The sequence below is a fragment of the Ochotona curzoniae genome, unplaced genomic scaffold, assembly GCF_017591425.1.
Source record: "Ochotona curzoniae isolate NIBS_2020 unplaced genomic scaffold, NIBS_Ocur_1.0 scaffold_4937, whole genome shotgun sequence".
NCBI classification, from domain to species: Eukaryota; Metazoa; Chordata; class Mammalia; order Lagomorpha; family Ochotonidae; genus Ochotona; species Ochotona curzoniae.
Genome location: NW_024467126.1, coordinates 3492984 through 3510704, shown reverse-complemented (window position 1 = coordinate 3510704; position 17721 = coordinate 3492984). Strand labels below are relative to the sequence as shown.

At 62.9% G+C, this 17721-nt stretch overlaps 1 protein-coding gene across 1 annotated transcript; it reads right to left on the bottom strand.

Moving 5' to 3' along the window:
- Positions 1-882: 882 nt before the first annotated feature.
- On the bottom strand, positions 883-3000 carry GAL (galanin and GMAP prepropeptide). The gene is made up of 5 exons (XM_040970812.1): positions 2920-3000; positions 2719-2773; positions 1852-1938; positions 1490-1564; positions 883-953 (listed from the first exon to the last, which is right to left on the bottom strand). Exons 1-5 carry the CDS (start codon positions 2998-3000, stop codon positions 883-885), a joined length of 369 nt encoding a protein of 122 aa, XP_040826746.1.
- Positions 3001-17721: the final 14721 nt, after the last annotated feature.

Sequence of the window (17721 nt, the reverse complement as noted above, 5' to 3'; positions counted from 1 at the left end):
GAGCCTGACGCCCACCTGGAATGCAGGCTGGGACAGGGACGGGTGGCCAGGGCAGGCTGAGGGGCCACGGTGTCCCTGCCTTCCGGGCTCAGACAGCTGCCCCTGGACCAGGGCCCCCGGCTGCCGCCACCTGCTTGAGAAAGAGGAAAGACGACCTGGGGATGGCAAGGAAGCCGAGTGCGAGGGGGCGTCCCGGGCTTGGACCCTGGGTGGGTGGTGTCCTGCACCCCGAGGTGGGAGTGGATGGGACACTCGAGCAGAGGGCACGCCGAAAGGAGAGCCCCAACGGGACGGACAAAGCTAAAGCGTCCAGCACCGAGTATCACAGGCGGGGGGAGGGAGAACAGGAGCCGGGGTCCCTTCAGCCAGGCCACCTGCCAGAGCCCGTCACCCCAGCTGCCGTCTGACAGGTGGGAGAAGCCCGTCTGGCTCCTCCTGCTTGCCCATTCTCTCCCCTCCTTGTGGAATGAACTTGAATGCTTGCCCACCACTCCCAAAGCCGCAGATCTGACCTCGTCCTTCCCTTGGCCAACAGATTTAAAGACTGGCCGGGGTCTGCCCCTGCTGTAAGTGGCTTCCCCGCTGGACAACACATGATCCGAGTGGTGGCTCAGCCGCAGGACAACCCACCTCCACCTTCCTGGGGGGCCCTGCGGCAGGGGCGGGGCCAAGCCCCAGCCTGACCCTGTGCAAGACAGAGGGAGGACAAGCGAGACAGCTGGGACCATTGCTGTTTTTATTTTGCCACTCAGAAAAAAAGAAATCTTAAATAGGGTAGCAGAGTTAAGTCGAGGTCAGGCAGGGTTTGCTCTCGCAAGCTGGGACCAGGAACCCATCGCCCAAGTTCACAGCGCAGACACGCATGCGCAGGGCAGCGTCCAGTCAGGACCACCCGGCGTCCTCTGACGATCCTGCCACGGGGAGGTCGGTCAGGCTGTCCAGGGCGCCAGCCTCTGCAGGGGGACAGTGGGGTCAACAGCCAGCCCCATGCACACAGCAGGCCCCGGGGCTCACTGCCCTCCCACAGCAGTCCTGGGCACGACTCTGCAAGTCCCACCTCAAGGACTGCACCCCGAATTCAGTGGGCGTTTTGAGCTCGGAAGAAGTGACTCCCACCAGATGGAAGCGCTTTTGTGTTAGAAAATTTGAATCAAAACATATGTCCCCGCAGGCCGCTGGGCACAGGCAGGGGAGAGGAGAAAGACATTCAAGTCTACACAGGCAGCGAGACTGACAGCATGAGGTCTCCGTGCCAGGACCCCAGCTGGCCTCATTGCTAACCCACTCCTGCTCACCAGGAAGCCGGCCTGTGGCCCCACTGCCCGAGGAGCTTGGGCTGTTGTCACCCCATCGCTAAGCCTATCCCCAGGGCGGCCAACTGTCCCCAGAGCCATCCTGACTCCCCTGGCAGGGGACAGTCCTGGGGCGGGCAGCGGGTGGTGGGCTGCTCCTGGATGCTGGCGGGGGCAGCTGCCGGCAGGTCACATACCTTTGAGGCGCAGGAACGTGAGGAAGTCCATGAGTGAGCGCACCGCGGCCTCGGACAGCGACGTGTCAGAAGCCCCTGCAAAGCAGCCCATGCTGGCTTACACAGCCCAAGGGCCACGGGTTGTGTGTCCTTGCCCTGGCCCAGCCTCAGCCCAGGGTACCCACGGCCTGGCCCCCTGCAGCCGGAGGGCTGTGGCTCCAGGCCCCCAGCGGATGGCCCGTGCCGCGAGGGAGACCAGAAGCCCTTGGCGCATCCTGGCCGGGTCCCAGCTTCTGCTGCAGCTGGGCAGGTGGGGCGGGCTCGGCCTTGGCCACAGGGGCGGCCAGTGCAGGTGCATACCCCTGGGAGACGCGCTCTCTCACCTGGCTTGAGGGGCTCTCCCGGTGGGAGTTCCCGCTTGCCAGCGAGGCCATGCTTGTCGTTAAAGGACCTGTGGTTGTCAATGGCGTCTGTGGACGGATGGGGGTGGGAAAGAGGGGGAAAGAGTCATCTGGACGCTGCCACCCCGCCCTTCCCAGGGCTGCTGGGAACCCACACACAACCGCACCCCAAAGGAGAGCCCAGGTCCCGAGGAGAGAGGATGAGTGGCCCGGCTGCGTGTGCCAGGGCCATGGGTGAGCGGTGGTTTACAGCATTCATGAGCAGGTACCCAAGACCACAGGAGGGGGCCCAGTGTCTGAGGACCCCACCGTGGGCAAGAGGAGGGCTCAGTCAGCCTGCAGTGCCCGGGCTGGAGCCAGCCCCACCAGCAGAGTGTCCCTGGTGCTGGCCACCTCCTGGTGCCATTCAGAGGTCCTAGGCAGGCAGCAAGCCGTGCAGGGGCAGGGAGCCACAGGCTCTGGGACATCCCAGACAAGCACAGTGACAAGCAGAGTCTGTAAGACAAGGTGATGAGGCCTCTCCCCCCATGGCCGAGCACCACAAGGACCCCAAACACAAATCCCCCAGGGGGCAGACGCCTGGCGACTGTCAGGTCCGCAGCCTGGCCAGCAGCTGTCCACTGCAGCCCGGCCACTCCCTCCCAAAGCTGAGTTATGGGGGTGGGGCAGGGGTTTCCAGGGTCAGGACAGAGGAGCTGGAAAAAGAAGCCAATTTCTTGGGTTCAGGGAGAGAGAGTGGGGTGCCGAAGCCCACACTGGCCACCCCAGGGGCACTGCTTCCTCCCTCTGGCTGCCATGTCCCCCTGCCATGTCCTCCGCGAGCAGGGCAGCTCAGGCGAGACCACTCACGTGGGCCCAGCAGGTAACCGGCGCTGTTCAGAGTCCAGCCTCTCTTCTCCTTGGCCTGAAAAGGAACAGAAGGGGATCGTAGTGGACACGAGCAGGAACCGCGCGCTGCGGGCGCACGGCCGTCCGGGGAAGACAGGTCCGCATCCGCAGAGCGCTCCCCGCTCGCGTCCCGCGCGCTCCGCGGGCTGCGGACCGACTCACCGGCAGCGGCAGCGCCCGCGTCGTCGGCAGCGCGGCGGCGAGGAGCAGGCAGGCGAGCAGGAGGGCGCCGGCCCGGGCCATCTGCAGGGGAGGACGAGGGGCGTCGGGCCGGGCGGGGGTGGGGACGGAGAGCGGGGCGCACGGGAGGGGACGGGGAGCCCGGACCGCCGGGGACGGCCAGGGAGCGCGGGCACCTTGAGCGCCTGTCGCGGGCTGCTGGGGGCCGGTCGGCGCAGACGGCGAGTGCAGGCTGTCCGGCGGCGTCCAGGCGGGTCCCCGAGGGCGCGGGCAGCGGGCGGCCGGGCTCCCCCGACGTGCTCTGCCGGAGCCGCCGCCGCAGCTGCTCTTTATCCGCGCCTGCCGGGGAGGCGCGGCCGCGTCACGGGGTGCAGCGCCGCCCAGCGCCCCCGCCAGCCCGCGTCCGGGGCGGGAGAGGCCGCCACTCGGGTCTTGCAGGCGGCGTCGGGGTCCTGCGTTAGGCTAGTGGGGGGACAGAGGAAGGTCCCCGTCCCTGCGGGAGAGAGCCCCCATCCGCGTGTCCCTAGCCCGAGCCCCCAGCCCCACGGGGCGGAGCGCGCAGACCACCAGAGGGCAGCAGGTTCAGAGCCCACCCTCCTCCGGCAGGGGCAGTGGAGACCCTCCCCAACCCATCCCTGCATGTGTAGAGGCCCCACCCCCCAGCAGACCCTGGCCACTGCCAGTGGGCAGCCAGGAAGGTGCAGGTGTGGGTTATGGGAGGGGCGGAAGGATGCTGGGCTGGCATGGCTCAGAGAGGGATCCTGGAACAGACTTGGTCACATGGGGTGTCCCACAGGTGGGATTTGGCTGTGGTCACTCCTGTTTCTGACAGCCTGGGAGGGAGAGAGAGGCAGAGGCTGTGGCCGCGGTGGGCTTGGCTGGAGGACAGGAAATCCAGCATGTAGCTCTAGCAAGCAGGGACAGCGTTTGGAGAAGGTGCCAGGATGCCCTAGCAGGCAGCAGCACCTGAGTCACTGCCCCCCCCAGCGGGGCTGCCCACTGTTCCCAAGGCTAGCCGCGCAGGGCACGTAGGAGCCAAGCAAGGCAGCCCACAGGGACCCTCCCTCCCCCGGTCAGTCGTGAATGAGGACAGACTGGCCGGGGAGCCGGCACCTGCTTCGGGACACAGGCTGTGCCGGCAGCCACGGCCAGGCTTCTAATGGGTTCCTCGCTCAGCTGTGACCCAAAGAGAGCCATTGTCAACTTGTCACAGATGGCACAGTGAGTGGCAGGCGAAATGGCTCCCCATTAGGGTAATGCAGCCGGCAGCATCTTACCCCACTGCCTCACAGCCTGGCTCAGCTCCGCTCAGCAACTCCACCCACCGCCCAGCAGGAGACATCGCAGCGGTCAGGGCACAGAGCACTCAGCCCTGAGCCCCCGTGGGCTCCGGCAGCAACCATGAGCCATAGACAGCCTGGTTCTCAGGCCAAGGAGAGGGCGGCACCCACCAGGAGAAACCAAGGGGCCACGCTGAGGGCAGGCGGCCCGCCAAGGGTCGGGCTGTTCATCCACTAAGGGAATCTCGTGAACAGGTTCCGAGGGGGACATGAAGCGCCTGCTGGGTGTCCACAGGAAGCCACGGTGCCTTTCCTGGGGGCCCCTGCAAGGAGGAAGGATGAGAGAGGCAAAGGGCGCAATGGGGCTCGGCTACGGACAGCCCCACCAACACCAGCCCCTGCTGCATCTTCTGCAGGTGCCAGCTCAAGTTGCTCAAGTTGTTAGCAAGTGGAGCAGTGGTGAGAGTGGTGCAACAGTCAGGGTTGGGCAGAACCAGGAGTCAGGGGGCTCCATCCGGGTCTGCCCTGTGGGAACAAGGCCCCAAGCACTGAATACTGAGTATAAGCACTGGGTACTCAGCCTCCCTGGGCTCATTAGCAGAGAATTGAATTGCAAGTGGGGCAGCCAAGACTTAGGACTGGCATCTGCATGGAAAGCTGGCATGCTGGTAGCAGCTTAACCGACTGCAACTCAACAGGCGCCCCACCATGAGGTTGACTCCCAGCTCGGCTATATGAGCCCCCGCAGTGGCTGGGGGCTCCCGGCCACTGGCCCCCAGGACTGTCCCTCTGTCGGAGCTGCCACGCAGCCATAGCTCCAAGTGGACAGTGTTCCTTGCTGTGACGCTGCAGCCTCGGCCACCTGCCAGTGCTGGACTCCTGGCCTGCAGCCACCTTGTCTCCTGGTGGGAGCCCTCTCCTCTTTCAGCCACCACTGCCCCCTCCTCCCGTTCCCCAGCCTACCCCCTGTCCCCAGCCCACCACATCCCTGGGCCTGGGTGACCCACTGCAGCCCTGGGTGACCCACCGCCTGGTGTCTGCTGGAAATTGGTGGCCAGGAAGGGGGTCTGGCTGGGCTGATGGCCCCGGGGCAGATGGCCCCCCGCTGGGGAGGGCTAAGCAGGGGCTGGTGACTCAGCTGCAGGCCCTGGGCAGGGGCACCTGTTTCCTGACCCACAGCAGGCCCAGCGGCAGCACCCACAGGCCATATGGGAGCCCATCTGGCCAGGGGGCTGGGGCTGTGGGAGGTGGCTGGCAGCACTGTGCTGGCACCCGCCCTCCCTTCGGGGACGGGAACATGGACGGACGGTGAGCAGCACCAGCTCATAGCAGCCTCCAGCGGCCGAATGGCCCATGCCATGCTCACAGGCACACGTGTGGCTCGTGTGGCAGTGTGGACCACCCACGCCCAGCTCCCGGGGGTCTCCAGTGGCTGACCCTGTAGGTGCAGCCTCAGCTTGCCGCTGCCTGACCGGTGAGCCCCGGGGTTAGTACCCATCACTGGCAGAGAAGTGCTGCCAGGTAAGCTGCTGCCCGCCTGCAGGCAGGCCCCGAGGGGCAGGCTGCCCAGCCCCTGGCCAGTTCCCTGAGCGGTGGGCATGGGCTGATGGGGCTTCACCTCTTCCCTACTGTGTGATCTGGAAGCTGTGCAAACCTCTGCACTTCCTCTCTGGTCACAGGGAGTGGAGCAGCGCAGGGCTCGGTGACCGGCAGCTGGTGAGCTGGAAAGTTGAGGATTCCAGGTGGGGGGGCGCCTGCCTTGGCCCTCCCCGCTTTGTCTGGCTATTTTAAATGTTTATTGTTGAAGCTTCTGTTATTTGCAAGAAGACAGGTACGTATAAACACCGAGTGAAAATCGCCTATAATCAATTTTTTTAAAGTTCTTTTTTTTTTTTTTTTTTAATTTAAAAGGCAGAGAGAAAGAGAGAGATCCTCCATCTGCTGATTCACTCCCCAGATGGCTGCAAGGCCAGTCAGGAGCCAGGAGCTTCCTCCAGGTCTCCCACACAGGTGCAGGGTCCCAAGGCTTTGGGCCGTCCTCTGCTACTTTCCCAGGACACAAGCAGGGAGCTGGGTGGGAAGTGGAGCAGTCGGGACACAAACCAGCGTCATTTGGGATGCTGATGGCGCAGCACAGGCTTAGCGTACTACATGCAAGCTGGCCCTGTACCACACATCCCAAAATGTGTTTTAAGGGGCCAGTGGGCTGGGCCAGGTGCCCACACCCGGATGGGACCGACCCCGGCCAGGTGTCAGCACCCAGGGAGAGGCAGGGCATCTGCATGAGGCTGCTGCGTCTGGGAGAAGGTCCAGGAAGGTGGGCTTAGGACTGCCAGGCTGCAGGTGCTCTGTGGGTGGGAGGAGGGGTCTCAGGGTCTTTGCCCACCCCAGAGGCCAGTTACTGTCGCCTCCAGGCTCCTGTCAAGGAGGATGTGACACGCCCTCCAGGTCAGCACCTTCGGGTGAAGCATGGAAACTGCTACCTGGGCCTGGGGACTTGGCCTCAGGTGGGGGTGGCTGCGCCCGGCCCATCAGCCGCCAGGAGATGAAAGGCCTCGGGCTGGCCAGCCAGGAGGGCCGGCTTTCATGTCCTGGCGCCACAGATGAAGGTCTATGCCAGCAACGCCTCTTTCATCTGCCGGCTGGCCTGAGCCGGAGGGGTCGGGAGCTGCGCTGTGAGCTGTTCTCCCCCACTGCCGCCCCCGGGGTCCAGCACAGGGCAGCACAGTGCGCCCGCTGCCCCCATCTACCCGCAGGAAGAGTACTCCGACCCCAAGCAGGCTGGGAGGCCTCCCAGCCCGCCCCCACCCTGGATTCCAACGGAACGACACAGGCAGGAGCTGGGACCAGGGGTCAGCCCGGGTCTGTGGGCAGCAGGGGTCAGACTGGGCACCCAAAGACAAAAGCAGCTCCTGGCTGCTCCCCGCATCCCACCCGGGCAGGTGCAGGTGCCCACTGCTGGTGGCATGGGTCCCCCAAGCCCACCCGCCGCCCTGGTTATGGTAGATCCCCACTCTACCTCATGTCCCTTGCTCCCCCCACGAACAGCCCCCCATGGGAGACAATGACGCTGCTTCCCCATTTTGGCTTTGACACACGCAAGGCCGTCGCCTCCTGAGAGCGGCCATTGGTTCTACGGTTAACACATTTACCAAGACCTTCAGATAATTGAGTCCCACTTAAAATCTCATAACTGTGACAGCAAAGAGAGAGAGAGCATTTATTTTCTGCTTAGGACAAGAACAGTGGCGTCATCGGCCCCCTCACAGAGACGCGCTTCCAGCTCAGCTCAGTGGTTCCCTCCCCCGGGCCCAGGTCTGTGGATGCAGCAGGTGCCCCAGCCTGGGCGGGTCTGGGACATGGGGGGCAGGTGGGGGTTCCTGAGGTACCAGTGCCTGACAGCAGCTCTGGGGGCATCACCGGGCCCGTCTGGGGGTATCCCCACTTGAGGAGACTTTGCTGTCCATTTGGCAGAGTGAGTCCCGGGCAGGGGAGCTGGGCGGCCCCCCCCACCCCGGCCTGGGGCGGCCCCCACCCCCCGACCCCAGCCTGGGGGTGCCCCCCCCCCAACCCTGGCCTGGGTGACTTTCAGAATTGCAGAGAGATTGTGGTCTGTTGGCTCACACCCTGAATGGCCATGACAAAAGCGAGGAGTTGGATGGGAAGTAAAGCAGCCGGGACTCCACGCCCGGCTACACCTGCTGCGGGTTAGGCAATGCCGGATTGCTGGCGGGCACAGGTGCCCCGAGGCAGGCAGCCTCTGCCCACCTGGGTGTCCCCAGGGAAACCTCAAGCTGGGAGACACGGCGGCCGACCTCCCACCCTCAGTCCATCCCTACCTCTGTGAAGCTAAAAGGGTTGCCTCAATCAAAGTTCTGAGGTTCAGGACCAATGCAGAGCCCCATCAGAGGAGGGTTCCGGGTGGGCCAGGAAGGGGCCGGACTCCCGGCAGTCCACCCGCTCAGGGCCCTGACCTCAGGGTCTCCAGTCCTCCCAGGGCCAGGGCCAAGCCCATAAAAGACCACAGCTGGACAAGGCAAGCGCGAGGATGTGTCTCCCAGGTAAAAGCAGCCTCCGAGCTCCCTGCTGCCCGGAGGGGCCCCCGCCAGGCAGGGGAAGTGCTGGCTGAGTGTTCTGTGTCCTGCCAGGGCGTCCTGACCCTCCGTGCCACCAGTCCACTCTGTCACCATGACTGGCAGGTCTTAAATGGACATCGAGGCCAAACCTGGGCCTGCCTCGTCAACGCCGTCCCCGCCGCATGCCTCCCCTGCCTCCTTCCACCTCTGGGAACGCCACCCCTCACCAGCACCCCGGGGGTCCCCAGAGGCCAGCTACTGTCGCCCAGTAGCTAGCTCATCCTGAGCCTCCTTTACGCCCTGCCAGCCCCCACTCCCCAGCACCGCCACCCTCTGCTGCGATTGGTCAGGGACTTGGGTTTGAGGGGGTTTGGGTGTGATGTTGCTGAGGAGCGTGCATAGGGTTGTGTGTAGGCACATACAGCCGACACGGATGTGCACATGTGAGCATGCTGCGTGTGGTGTGTCCCTTGGCTGACACGTGTGCACAGGTGTGTGGTCCAGACGGGTGCGTGTGTATGCATGTGCGTGCCCACACATCGACCCAGGCCCCTCAGTCTGCCCCAAATTCCCCCTGCTTCGGACTCCCTGCCCCTCCCGTCCCCGGCCGGCCTTTGAGAAGGGATTGTGGCTGGGGGTCTCTGTGGACAGGGTGGACTGGCCCTGGGCTCTGAAGGAATTTCTCCTTTCCCCACAGCCAGCCGCTCTGCTGCCCGGTGGGGCTGGCCGGGGGCCCTGGACGGACCCTCCCTTGCCCCTTTCCCCCACCGGTCCCTGCACGATGCCCTGCTGGTGGCCTTTGCAATGCACACAGCCCCCGTCCTACAAATTGGATTTGCCTGATTAGGTTACCGCTGCCCTTTGGAGCGCGCACCGCCACGCCTGGCCGGGTTCCTGATTGAATCATCCATCAACACTCTGAACTCGGCCCACACAGAGCAGCCCCGGGCCGCGCAGGGTGGGGGCTCGCAGGGCTGCCCAGCAGCCCTCCCACCCGGCACCACACACGGACAAGGATGGCAGGCCCTGCCAAACCGAGTCCCTCTGGCCGGGGACTGAACTGGCCAGGGGCTGAGGTGGGCTTCAGGGGCCTTGGTGCTCCCCCAGTGGCGGCCACCCACATTTCACATGTTTCAAGGGCTCTGAGTCCATTGCTGCTCCAGGGGAAGCTGCAGGGGTCCACCTCCCACTGGCCCAGGTGTGGTGGGGGCAGGCTGGGGCATGGCCGCTGCTGCACTTAGAGCGGGGGTTCGAACTGGGCCAGCAGTCACACCTGGCTGCCACAGCCACACGCAGCCCGGCCACCAAACCCATTGGGGGTGAGTGTGCGAGACCCAGCTGCCAGGCCTTCTGCTTTCTTGACTGTTTCTGGTGACCACAATGGTGTCACAGCCAGAGGCCCCGGGAACAGGCAGAAGAGGCAGGGGCTGCCAAATGCGGTGCCATGTGTAGCCTCACCATGCAGCACAGGGCGAGGAGCCTAGAGGTAGGCGTGTGGGGGGCGTCGGGGCGCTCAGCACCTGAGCGACCAGCCTTCTCCGGAGGCTATGGCTAGGTGGGCCATGCCCTCATCCAGAGCCTGTCCTGGGCTGTATCTGCTGCTCACCCAGCTGCCTGCTGGGCCGCAGGGGATGACTCTGGGGTCCCTGCACTCTGGGGTCCCTGCTACCACCATGTGGGAGAACCAGATGGAGCTCCCTGTCTCTGGCTTTGGTTTGTCCCCACCCTGACTGTTGGGGACACCAGGGGAGGGAGTAGTACAGGAGAACGCTTTCAGACACATTGATGGTAAGTCAGGGACAGCAGCAGATGACCGACCTCTCGGCTCTCAATGCGTGGACGCATGCACTCCACCTGCCCGCCCATCTGCTGGCCTCCGTCACTGACCCGGTGCCAGCCGGCATCTGCCAGTGCCACAGACGGGCGGGACGCCTGCAGCAGCTCTGGACCCTGCTGGCCAGGGCCCAGGTGCCGGTGGCTGGCCTTCAGGTGTGGCCGCCTCCACCGTGAGCCCACCAGGAGCTGTGCAAGGATGCCCCAGGCCCAGCAGAGCGTCCTGACCTCGGACCTCCACGGACCACCTCCCACCTTCCATGTTCTGCCTGGTGCTCCAGCCAGGTCACAGGGGTGTCGGACACCTCTGCCCTACAGATTCCCTGAGAAGGGGCAGCCCCCCAGCGCCCCTCCTAAGGACCTGGACCCGGATTTCTCTCCAGCTGTGCTAAGTGCAGCTGCGGGGGCGGGGTGCAGCTCGGAGCCCCGAGTCCTGCCCCGGGCACAGCCAGTGAGAGACGGGGGGGACTGAGAGACTGGAGGGGAGGGGGACAAAGAGCATCACACAGGCTTTTCATCCGCAGGCGGTGCGGGCACATAATGGCCTAATTTAGGCTGAAATTATCGGTAATTTGAGCCATTGACAGTGCACGCTGATGGCTGTTTTTCCCAAGCACAGATAAAACGGACGGCCGGCCGGTCCCTCAGCGTGGCGGACCAGGAGGCAGAGCCAGGACCTAGGCTGCTGCTCCTGCCCAGCCTCTCACTGCACCATTTGCATGTTCATGTATTTGCCTCTTGGCTGCTAACGCCCGAGACCATGGAAGGCACAGGTAGACGGGGCGTGGGGCTGGCCTCGGCAGCCAGGGCGGTGCGTGGCTCCCATCTGCAGGGATCAGGGACACCCCGGGTGCCCCCGGCAGGGCCAGGGGTCTGGGCCGGGCACAGTGCCGACAGGGCGACACGGGGAGTACACAGGGACCAAGCCCAGCTCCAACCCCTCACACAAGGTATCAGACACACGAGGAGCCCGGGCTGCCGGGGACTGGCCCCAGCGTCCCCTGCCCCTTGACCTGAGCCACCCCACACCTCCTGCCCACACCCCAGAGAACAGCTCCGTCACCACACACTTCTCTGCGGGGTGTGCTGGCAGCCACACTGCAGGATCTGGCTGGGGACCTGTGTACCGATAAAGCTTTATGAAGACACAGGTTCCAACCTGGTCGTCCCACTCCAGCCCAGCTGTAGCACACGGGCGGCCCCACCCCGGCCCCCTGCACCCCATCTTCCTCTCTTCCCTGGGATCAGGCCCTGTCCAAGCAGCTGGGTGTCTCCCAGACCCTGTCAAGGCCAGACCAGGGCCACGGAGCCACCTCTGCTGGCCACTGACTGTCCTGGAGGTGTGGCAGGGTCTGGGCGCTGTGCTAGCTCTGCCGGCACCTGCACTTCCACGGTGGACAGCTGTGCCCCGCCACGCAGGGCCTGCTCAGGGGGCTGGGGCACTACAGGTCACCCATGGGCTGCAGCTCCCTGAGCTGGCCGGCGGCACAGGGAGGGGATGGGTGGGCTAGAGACAGAGCTTGGCTGCCCAGCCCCTGCCTGTGCCGGGAGTGCTGGTGGGCTCTGTGCAGGGTTTTGAGGGCCCTGACAATCCCCCAACCCTGTACAGGCTGCAGGTCCCACCCCGGGGTCCAGCTTGAGCGGCAGCTGCCCAGCCCCGCCCCCGGCTTGGTTGGCTTTCCGGTCGGCTTCCTGCAGGCCTAAGGGGGAGATGCAGGGAGGCCAGACCTGCGGTAGTGTGGCACAAGTCCCTTCCCAGCCCCCGGCCCCCTGCACCCCGAGAAGGCGCGGCTGGGGCGGGAGGCACAGGTCGTTCGGGACTTGGTGTTCCCGCAGGAACGGCAGCTGCAGACCAGGGCTGTCAGGCTGTCAGCTGTGAAATGTGTCACCTGCGGGTGGGGGTGAGTACAGTGGATGCCGCCCGGGCAGCAGAGTCACCCAGGAGCCACAGCAGCTGGCCGCTTGTTGGGTACACCGGTGTGGGGCACAAGCACACTGCACCCTCTGCCCAGTGGGGACAGGGCAAGGAACCTCCAAGCCCTGGGGCTGGGGGATCTCCGGGGGAGTGGCATGCCAGTGAGGTGCAGGTGGTTTAAATCAGAAAGTTAGGGGGTTGTTTTTGCAATCAGCCAGCCAGCAGTGCCCAAGGGGAAAAGGGAGGGGTGGGCCAGTTCAGGGGACCCCATCACAGCAGAATTCCTGCACAGGCAGCCAGTCCGGGCTGCGGAGGGGATGGTGGGGGGAGTGGCAAAGGGCCACAGCCAGCTTGGGTTTTGATTTTAAAGATTATTTATGTATTTATTTGAAAGGCAGAGTTACAGGGAGAGGGAGTAGAGAAAGGGAAAAATCTTCCATCTGTTGGCTCACTCCCCGAATGTCCAGCGGCCAGGACTGGCCGGGCCAAAGCTCCATCCGGGTGTTCCACCCCTGGGCTGCCACCTGCTGCTTTCACAGGCACATCAGCAAGGAGCTGGGTCAGGAATTGCACACAGGAGATGCCACACTACAAGCAGCAGCCTTACCTGCCCCCCAATTCTGGCTTCTGTAACAAGCTGTCCACAGAACGTCCCCACCCAGGGCTCCCCCATCCACCCTTCCTGTCCTCCGATGCCACTGACCCGGCACTCTGAGGAAGAACTGTCCAGGACAGCAAGCCATGCCCTCCATGCCAACTTGGTCCCCACGCAGAATTAGCTCCACCGGGCCCTCACCTCCTGGGCCAGTGTGACAGGAGTCCCCAGAACCAGGCCTGCTCCACAGTGTCCACCTCGCTGTGTGTTAGAGGGGGGATGGGCACCGGCAGTGGAGAACCCAGGGGTGGGCGCCCAGATGTGAGGTGTGGGGGTGAAGCTGCTGCCTGGGGCACTGGCTCCCCTCACTCCACCTCCACTTCCCTCCACCTCCCTTCAGTTCCTCACTAAAGCACCTGGGAGAGAAGTGGCAAATGGGCATTGTGCTGGGCCCCTGGCACCCACCCACGTGGGAGACCCGAGGGAAGCTCCAGGCTTCCGCAGGCCGTTGTGGCCATTTGGGGAGTGAACCAGCGGGTCTGGATGGCACCTCAGGCAGCCTGCAAGGTGCAGGGGTGTGGCAGGGCTCTGAGTGGGAGGAGAGTACCCCTGTGCTGGCCGCTCGCCCAGCTCCTGAGCACCTGTGCCTGGGGGAGTCCCTGCTGAGCCTGGCATGGACTGGGGGTCCAGGCGGTGGCAGGGGACAAAGCCACAGGCAGGGGCTTGGGGGGGCCTGTGGACCCAGGGCGCTCTCATATGCCCCAGGAGAGTCGTATAAAAGCTGCCCCGCCTCCCTTAATGGGCTTAATGTCTGGCCTTGGCTCTGATGCCAGCAATTTCCTTCCCACACAGATTCCGGCAACAACACGTACAATGGCTCCGGTCCACTTTAGCTGAGAAAATAAAATAGTGGGAGAAGAATAGTAAAAATGACCAGGCAACTGCCTGTCACCTGGATTGATTGATTTATTTTTAATCTCCCTGCATCTCTGGCAGCGGAGATGGTTCTGATTAATTCCCAAGGGGCCACAGCCTCTTTGGAAACGCTCCCCCCTCTTCCACAAACTGCCTGGGATAATTAAAGTCACGCCATCCCAGCTCAGATCGCCTGTGCTAATTGCGCTAATTCACAGCAACAGCATTAAGGGGCTGAGTCATGGGCACCTGAGGGCAGCGCTGCTGCCCGCCTGCTGCCCGGGAATCCTGCTCTGGCCCGGCCACCGTCCAAGCCCCGTCCAGTCACTGTGGCGGGGCCCGACACCGGCCTGCACCCACTCCACCACCAGGCTGTGCCCCCAGTCTCTGGCTGCTGGGAACAGGGGCTGGACACCTGTGGCCGCTGCCCTCACTGACCCCCACGGTCTTCCAGGACGTCGGGTTGTGTCCAGGAGAACACGCTGACTGTCCCTGAATCAAACAGCCCTCTCAGGCCCCACAACAGCTCCTGAAACCCTTCCAGGCTCGGCTCAGTGGGGCTCTGGCCCAAGCCCTCTCTGCAGCGGATCCCCAGGGGGCCCTTTCACAGCTTCCCTTTTAAAAGCTTAGCTTCCGGACTCCTCACCTCTTTGTCATTCTGTTTCTGTGGGCATGGAAACCATTTCCTGTCTTCCTTTCTGTCCCTGAGCTGTTCAGGCATATTACTTGGGCCTGTTTTTGTTGTTGTTGTTGCAAAGTCAGATATACAGAGAGAAGGAGAGACAGAGAGGAAGATCTTCCATTCAGATTCACTCCCCAAGTGGCCACAATGGCCGGAGCTGAGCCCATCCAAAGCCAGGAGCCAGGAGCTTCTTCCAGGTCTCCCACGTGGGTGCAGAGTCCCAAGGCCCTGGGTCGTCCTCGACTGCTTTCCCAGGCTACAGGCAGGGAGCTGGATGGGAAGTGGGGCCGCCGGGATACAAGCCAGCTCCCATTGGGATCCCAGCGTGCGCCAAGGCAAGGACTTTAACCAGTAGGCTATTGTGCTTGGCCCTATTTTTTTTTAACTTCTCTAAAAATGATTTATTTTCTTAAAATTTTTAACACTTTCTGTGGTCTCAGGAAGCGGGGTGGTTTTGTGACATCTGCCCGAGGGGAAGCAGGTCTGGAGGAGGGGTCGCTCTGTTGGTTGATAGATGTGTCGGTGAGCAGGCTGAGCTGGCTGCCTCCCGTCCCGTTTCATTCCGCCCTCAGGGGTCTCCAGCTCCAGGTCAGGGTTGCCACAGGGCACGGATGCCCCACACCTCCTGCTCTTACTTTCCGCTGGCCGCCCGGGGCTCGGAGCCCTCTCCCGTCCGACGCATCCCCCGTGGGCCGGAGAACATCCACTAGGCGCCGGTGTCCCTGCGGCTTCAGCCTTGCTCTGAGCAGCTGGCTTCTTGGCACAAGAGTCCACGGGTGTCCTGATCATGCCGTGGGTGGCCGAGGCCAGACCACACGCCCTCAGGCTCTGGTCCCCGAGAGATGCTGACGTGTCCGAAGCCAGCATGAGGCGGAAGGACGTGCCGCTCGCTGACAGTGACGTCACTGCTGGGCCTTCCACACAGCAGGTGCCGCAGCCGGCCCAGGGAGCCCACGCCATCAAAGGTTCTCAGTGGCCCAAGGACTCTGACAAACCCAAGGTGGCCCACCCCCACCCTCTGTAACAGACTACACTGGCATAGTTAACGCAGAGCTGCAGGAACCAGCCCGCAAATGCCAACCAGCTACTGCCTGCTTTTCTGCCAGCAGTGGAGCCAGGCAGTTAGCTATAGCTGGGTTTCTTGCTTGAAAGGCAGAGAACAAGATCTTCCATCTATTGCCTCACTCTCCAAACAGCCGCTACAACTACAACTGGGCCAAGCTGAAACCGGGAGACCAACTGCACGCGAGTCTCCTCACGGGCGGCCATCCTCTGCCGCCTTCCCGGTCCACGGGCGGCTGCACAGCAAGAGCAGCGGAGGACCTTCTATCGGCTCTCACCCAGGACGCTCCGCTGGCGTGGACCCGTTTCCTGGGTGGAGTGGGACAGCATAGGTGGCCGGACCCTGCGTGTCTGGGGACAGGATCCACACCAATAAACCTCCCCGGAAGTGGGACCCGAGCCCTTCTCATCCAAAGCTCTTTCTGCCCCGGGAGTTGATTGCTTTCTGCTGCGTCTGGTGATTTTTTTTGGTACTTTGCTTTCCAAGGCCATGGTCACCATCCAGACCCCAGGTGCTGCCCTGAGCACTGGGAAGGTCCAGCGCCTCTCGGCTGGAGGCTTGGCTCCGCCTCTCGAGAAATTACTTCTTCCTTCACCCAGGATGCCGGACTGCTGTGCCTGCCCAGGTAAGCTGCTGGATCCCATCCCGATCTGGTACTGGTCCTTGAGACGCCAGCAGGCACGCCTTCGCAGCCATGGCTCCTGGCTGCCCTGTGTCGGCTTCAGGGATGGCTGGTAGCTTCTGCTTGGGCGAGGAGCGTCTGGGGATGTTTCTACATTTCCAATGTGACTTGGGCTAGAGACAGAAGGTCCCCGTCACTGAGGTACGACTCAGATAACTGATGTCCTAGGTGTGTGCATCCTTCCACACCCCACCAGAGGTGGCCGAGCCCCAAGATGTCCCTGCCTTAGATCCGTCAGACTGGTCTGAGGCCATGTCCATGGCATTGTCACATCTTCCAACACTCGGGGGACTGGTCTCTGTGGCACAAACGTCTGCGTTTGGCCCTAGTAATACTTCTCCCATTCAAGTACACTTGTGGGGCCAGTATGTCGTCTGCAGCAGTGGCCTCCCATAGGGACACCAGTTCTAGTCCCGGCTGCTCCACTTCCCATCCAGCTCCCTGCTTGTGGCCTGGAAAGACAGCAGAGGACGGCCCAAAGCCTTGGGACCTGTACCCGTGTGGGATACCCGAAGAGGCTCCTGGCTTCACACTGACCCACTTCCAGCCACTGCAGCTGTTTGGGGAGCGGATTAACACACAGATCTCCCCGTCTCTGTGTAAATCTGCCCTTCAACTAAGTAAATCTTTTTCAAAGTGATTATAGGCAATTTCCACTGTGTTTACTCTGGCACCCCAAGGCCGGGGTCCACCCCAGGCACCCCTGGCAGGGTTCCCACACAGAGGGAAGACACCCACACCCCGTGTCCAGGTACTCTTGTACATGTGATGTGGGCAATGTGACCTAACAATGGTGTTTTCTTTATTTGCATCCTGTAAAAGGTGTAAATTGCACATGAGAAATCCAGACCTTTCAGCTCCATGAACTTTCCTGTTTCTCAGCTGAGGGCAGCAGGGCCGGGGGAGGCCTGATGGGTTGGCAGCATTGATGGAGGCAGAGGGGAGATTGGGCGGCACATCTCAGCAGGTGTCGGGGACTCCCAGGGTAACTGTGGGGAGCCGGGGGAGGGGGCAGATGGACCCCGGGCCGCAGACTGTCACCCCCGACACAGGGCAGGGTGCCTCCTTCCCCGCCCCGGCGCCCCGGCTGGTTGAGGACCCAAGCAAGGGACGAGAGAAGGCTACTAGAAACAGAACCAGGTTTTATTTTGCTGTTCTCTTCAACACAGGTACTGCACTGCAGTCATCGGCCAGGCCTGCAGCTCAGCAAGGCTGACGGGGGCTGCAGTCAGAACGGAACAAGACGCTGCTGGCCCTGACCTTCGGGTGGAGTGCCACCCTGCCCAGCGCCATTCCCTGACACGTCCGGCTAGCAGGGCCAAGCACCACCCAAGGGCGGCCCTGGAGCGAGCGGGAGGCGCCGGTTCCTGAGGAGGCACCCAGGATGGTGTCTTCGGGAGGCGTCCTGCGAAGGCGGGAGCAGGCTGCACCCCTGCTGTGTCCCGGGACTTGCTGTGGCCTCCGCGGTCCTCGGGGAGCACGCCCAGTTTGCACACCACTTAGGATGAGAAAGTCAATAAGAAATAAGGCATTATACATTTGACTCTTTTATTTCCATATGCAATGTCGTGTTTAGGCACGCTGCTTGGGATGCTATTTCTAAAAAAAAAACTGTTGGCCATTTTTCCAAATATCCTTTTGGTTTTCAATACTGGTCAGGAGAGACGGTGATGTAAAAAGACGAGGGTAACCTTGTGTGACAGAAATGAAAACCTGGCTTGCATCTACGGTGCAAGGGGGAAG

What these genes read in the sequence shown, in the direction of transcription:
- GAL (XM_040970812.1), bottom strand. Translation starts at nt 3,000, where the DNA reads ATGGCCCGGGCCGGCGCCCTCCTGCTCGCCTGCCTGCTCCTCGCCGCC. An exon ending in CGCGGGCGCTGCCGCTGCCG is followed by an intron (nt 2,774 to 2,919) that starts GTGAGTCGGTCC and finishes GTTCCTTTTCAG; the next exon opens with GCCAAGGAGAAGAGAGGCTG. An exon ending in GGGAGAGCCCCTCAAGCCAG is followed by an intron (nt 1,565 to 1,851) that starts GTGAGAGAGCGC and finishes GCTGCTTTGCAG; the next exon opens with GGGCTTCTGACACGTCGCTG.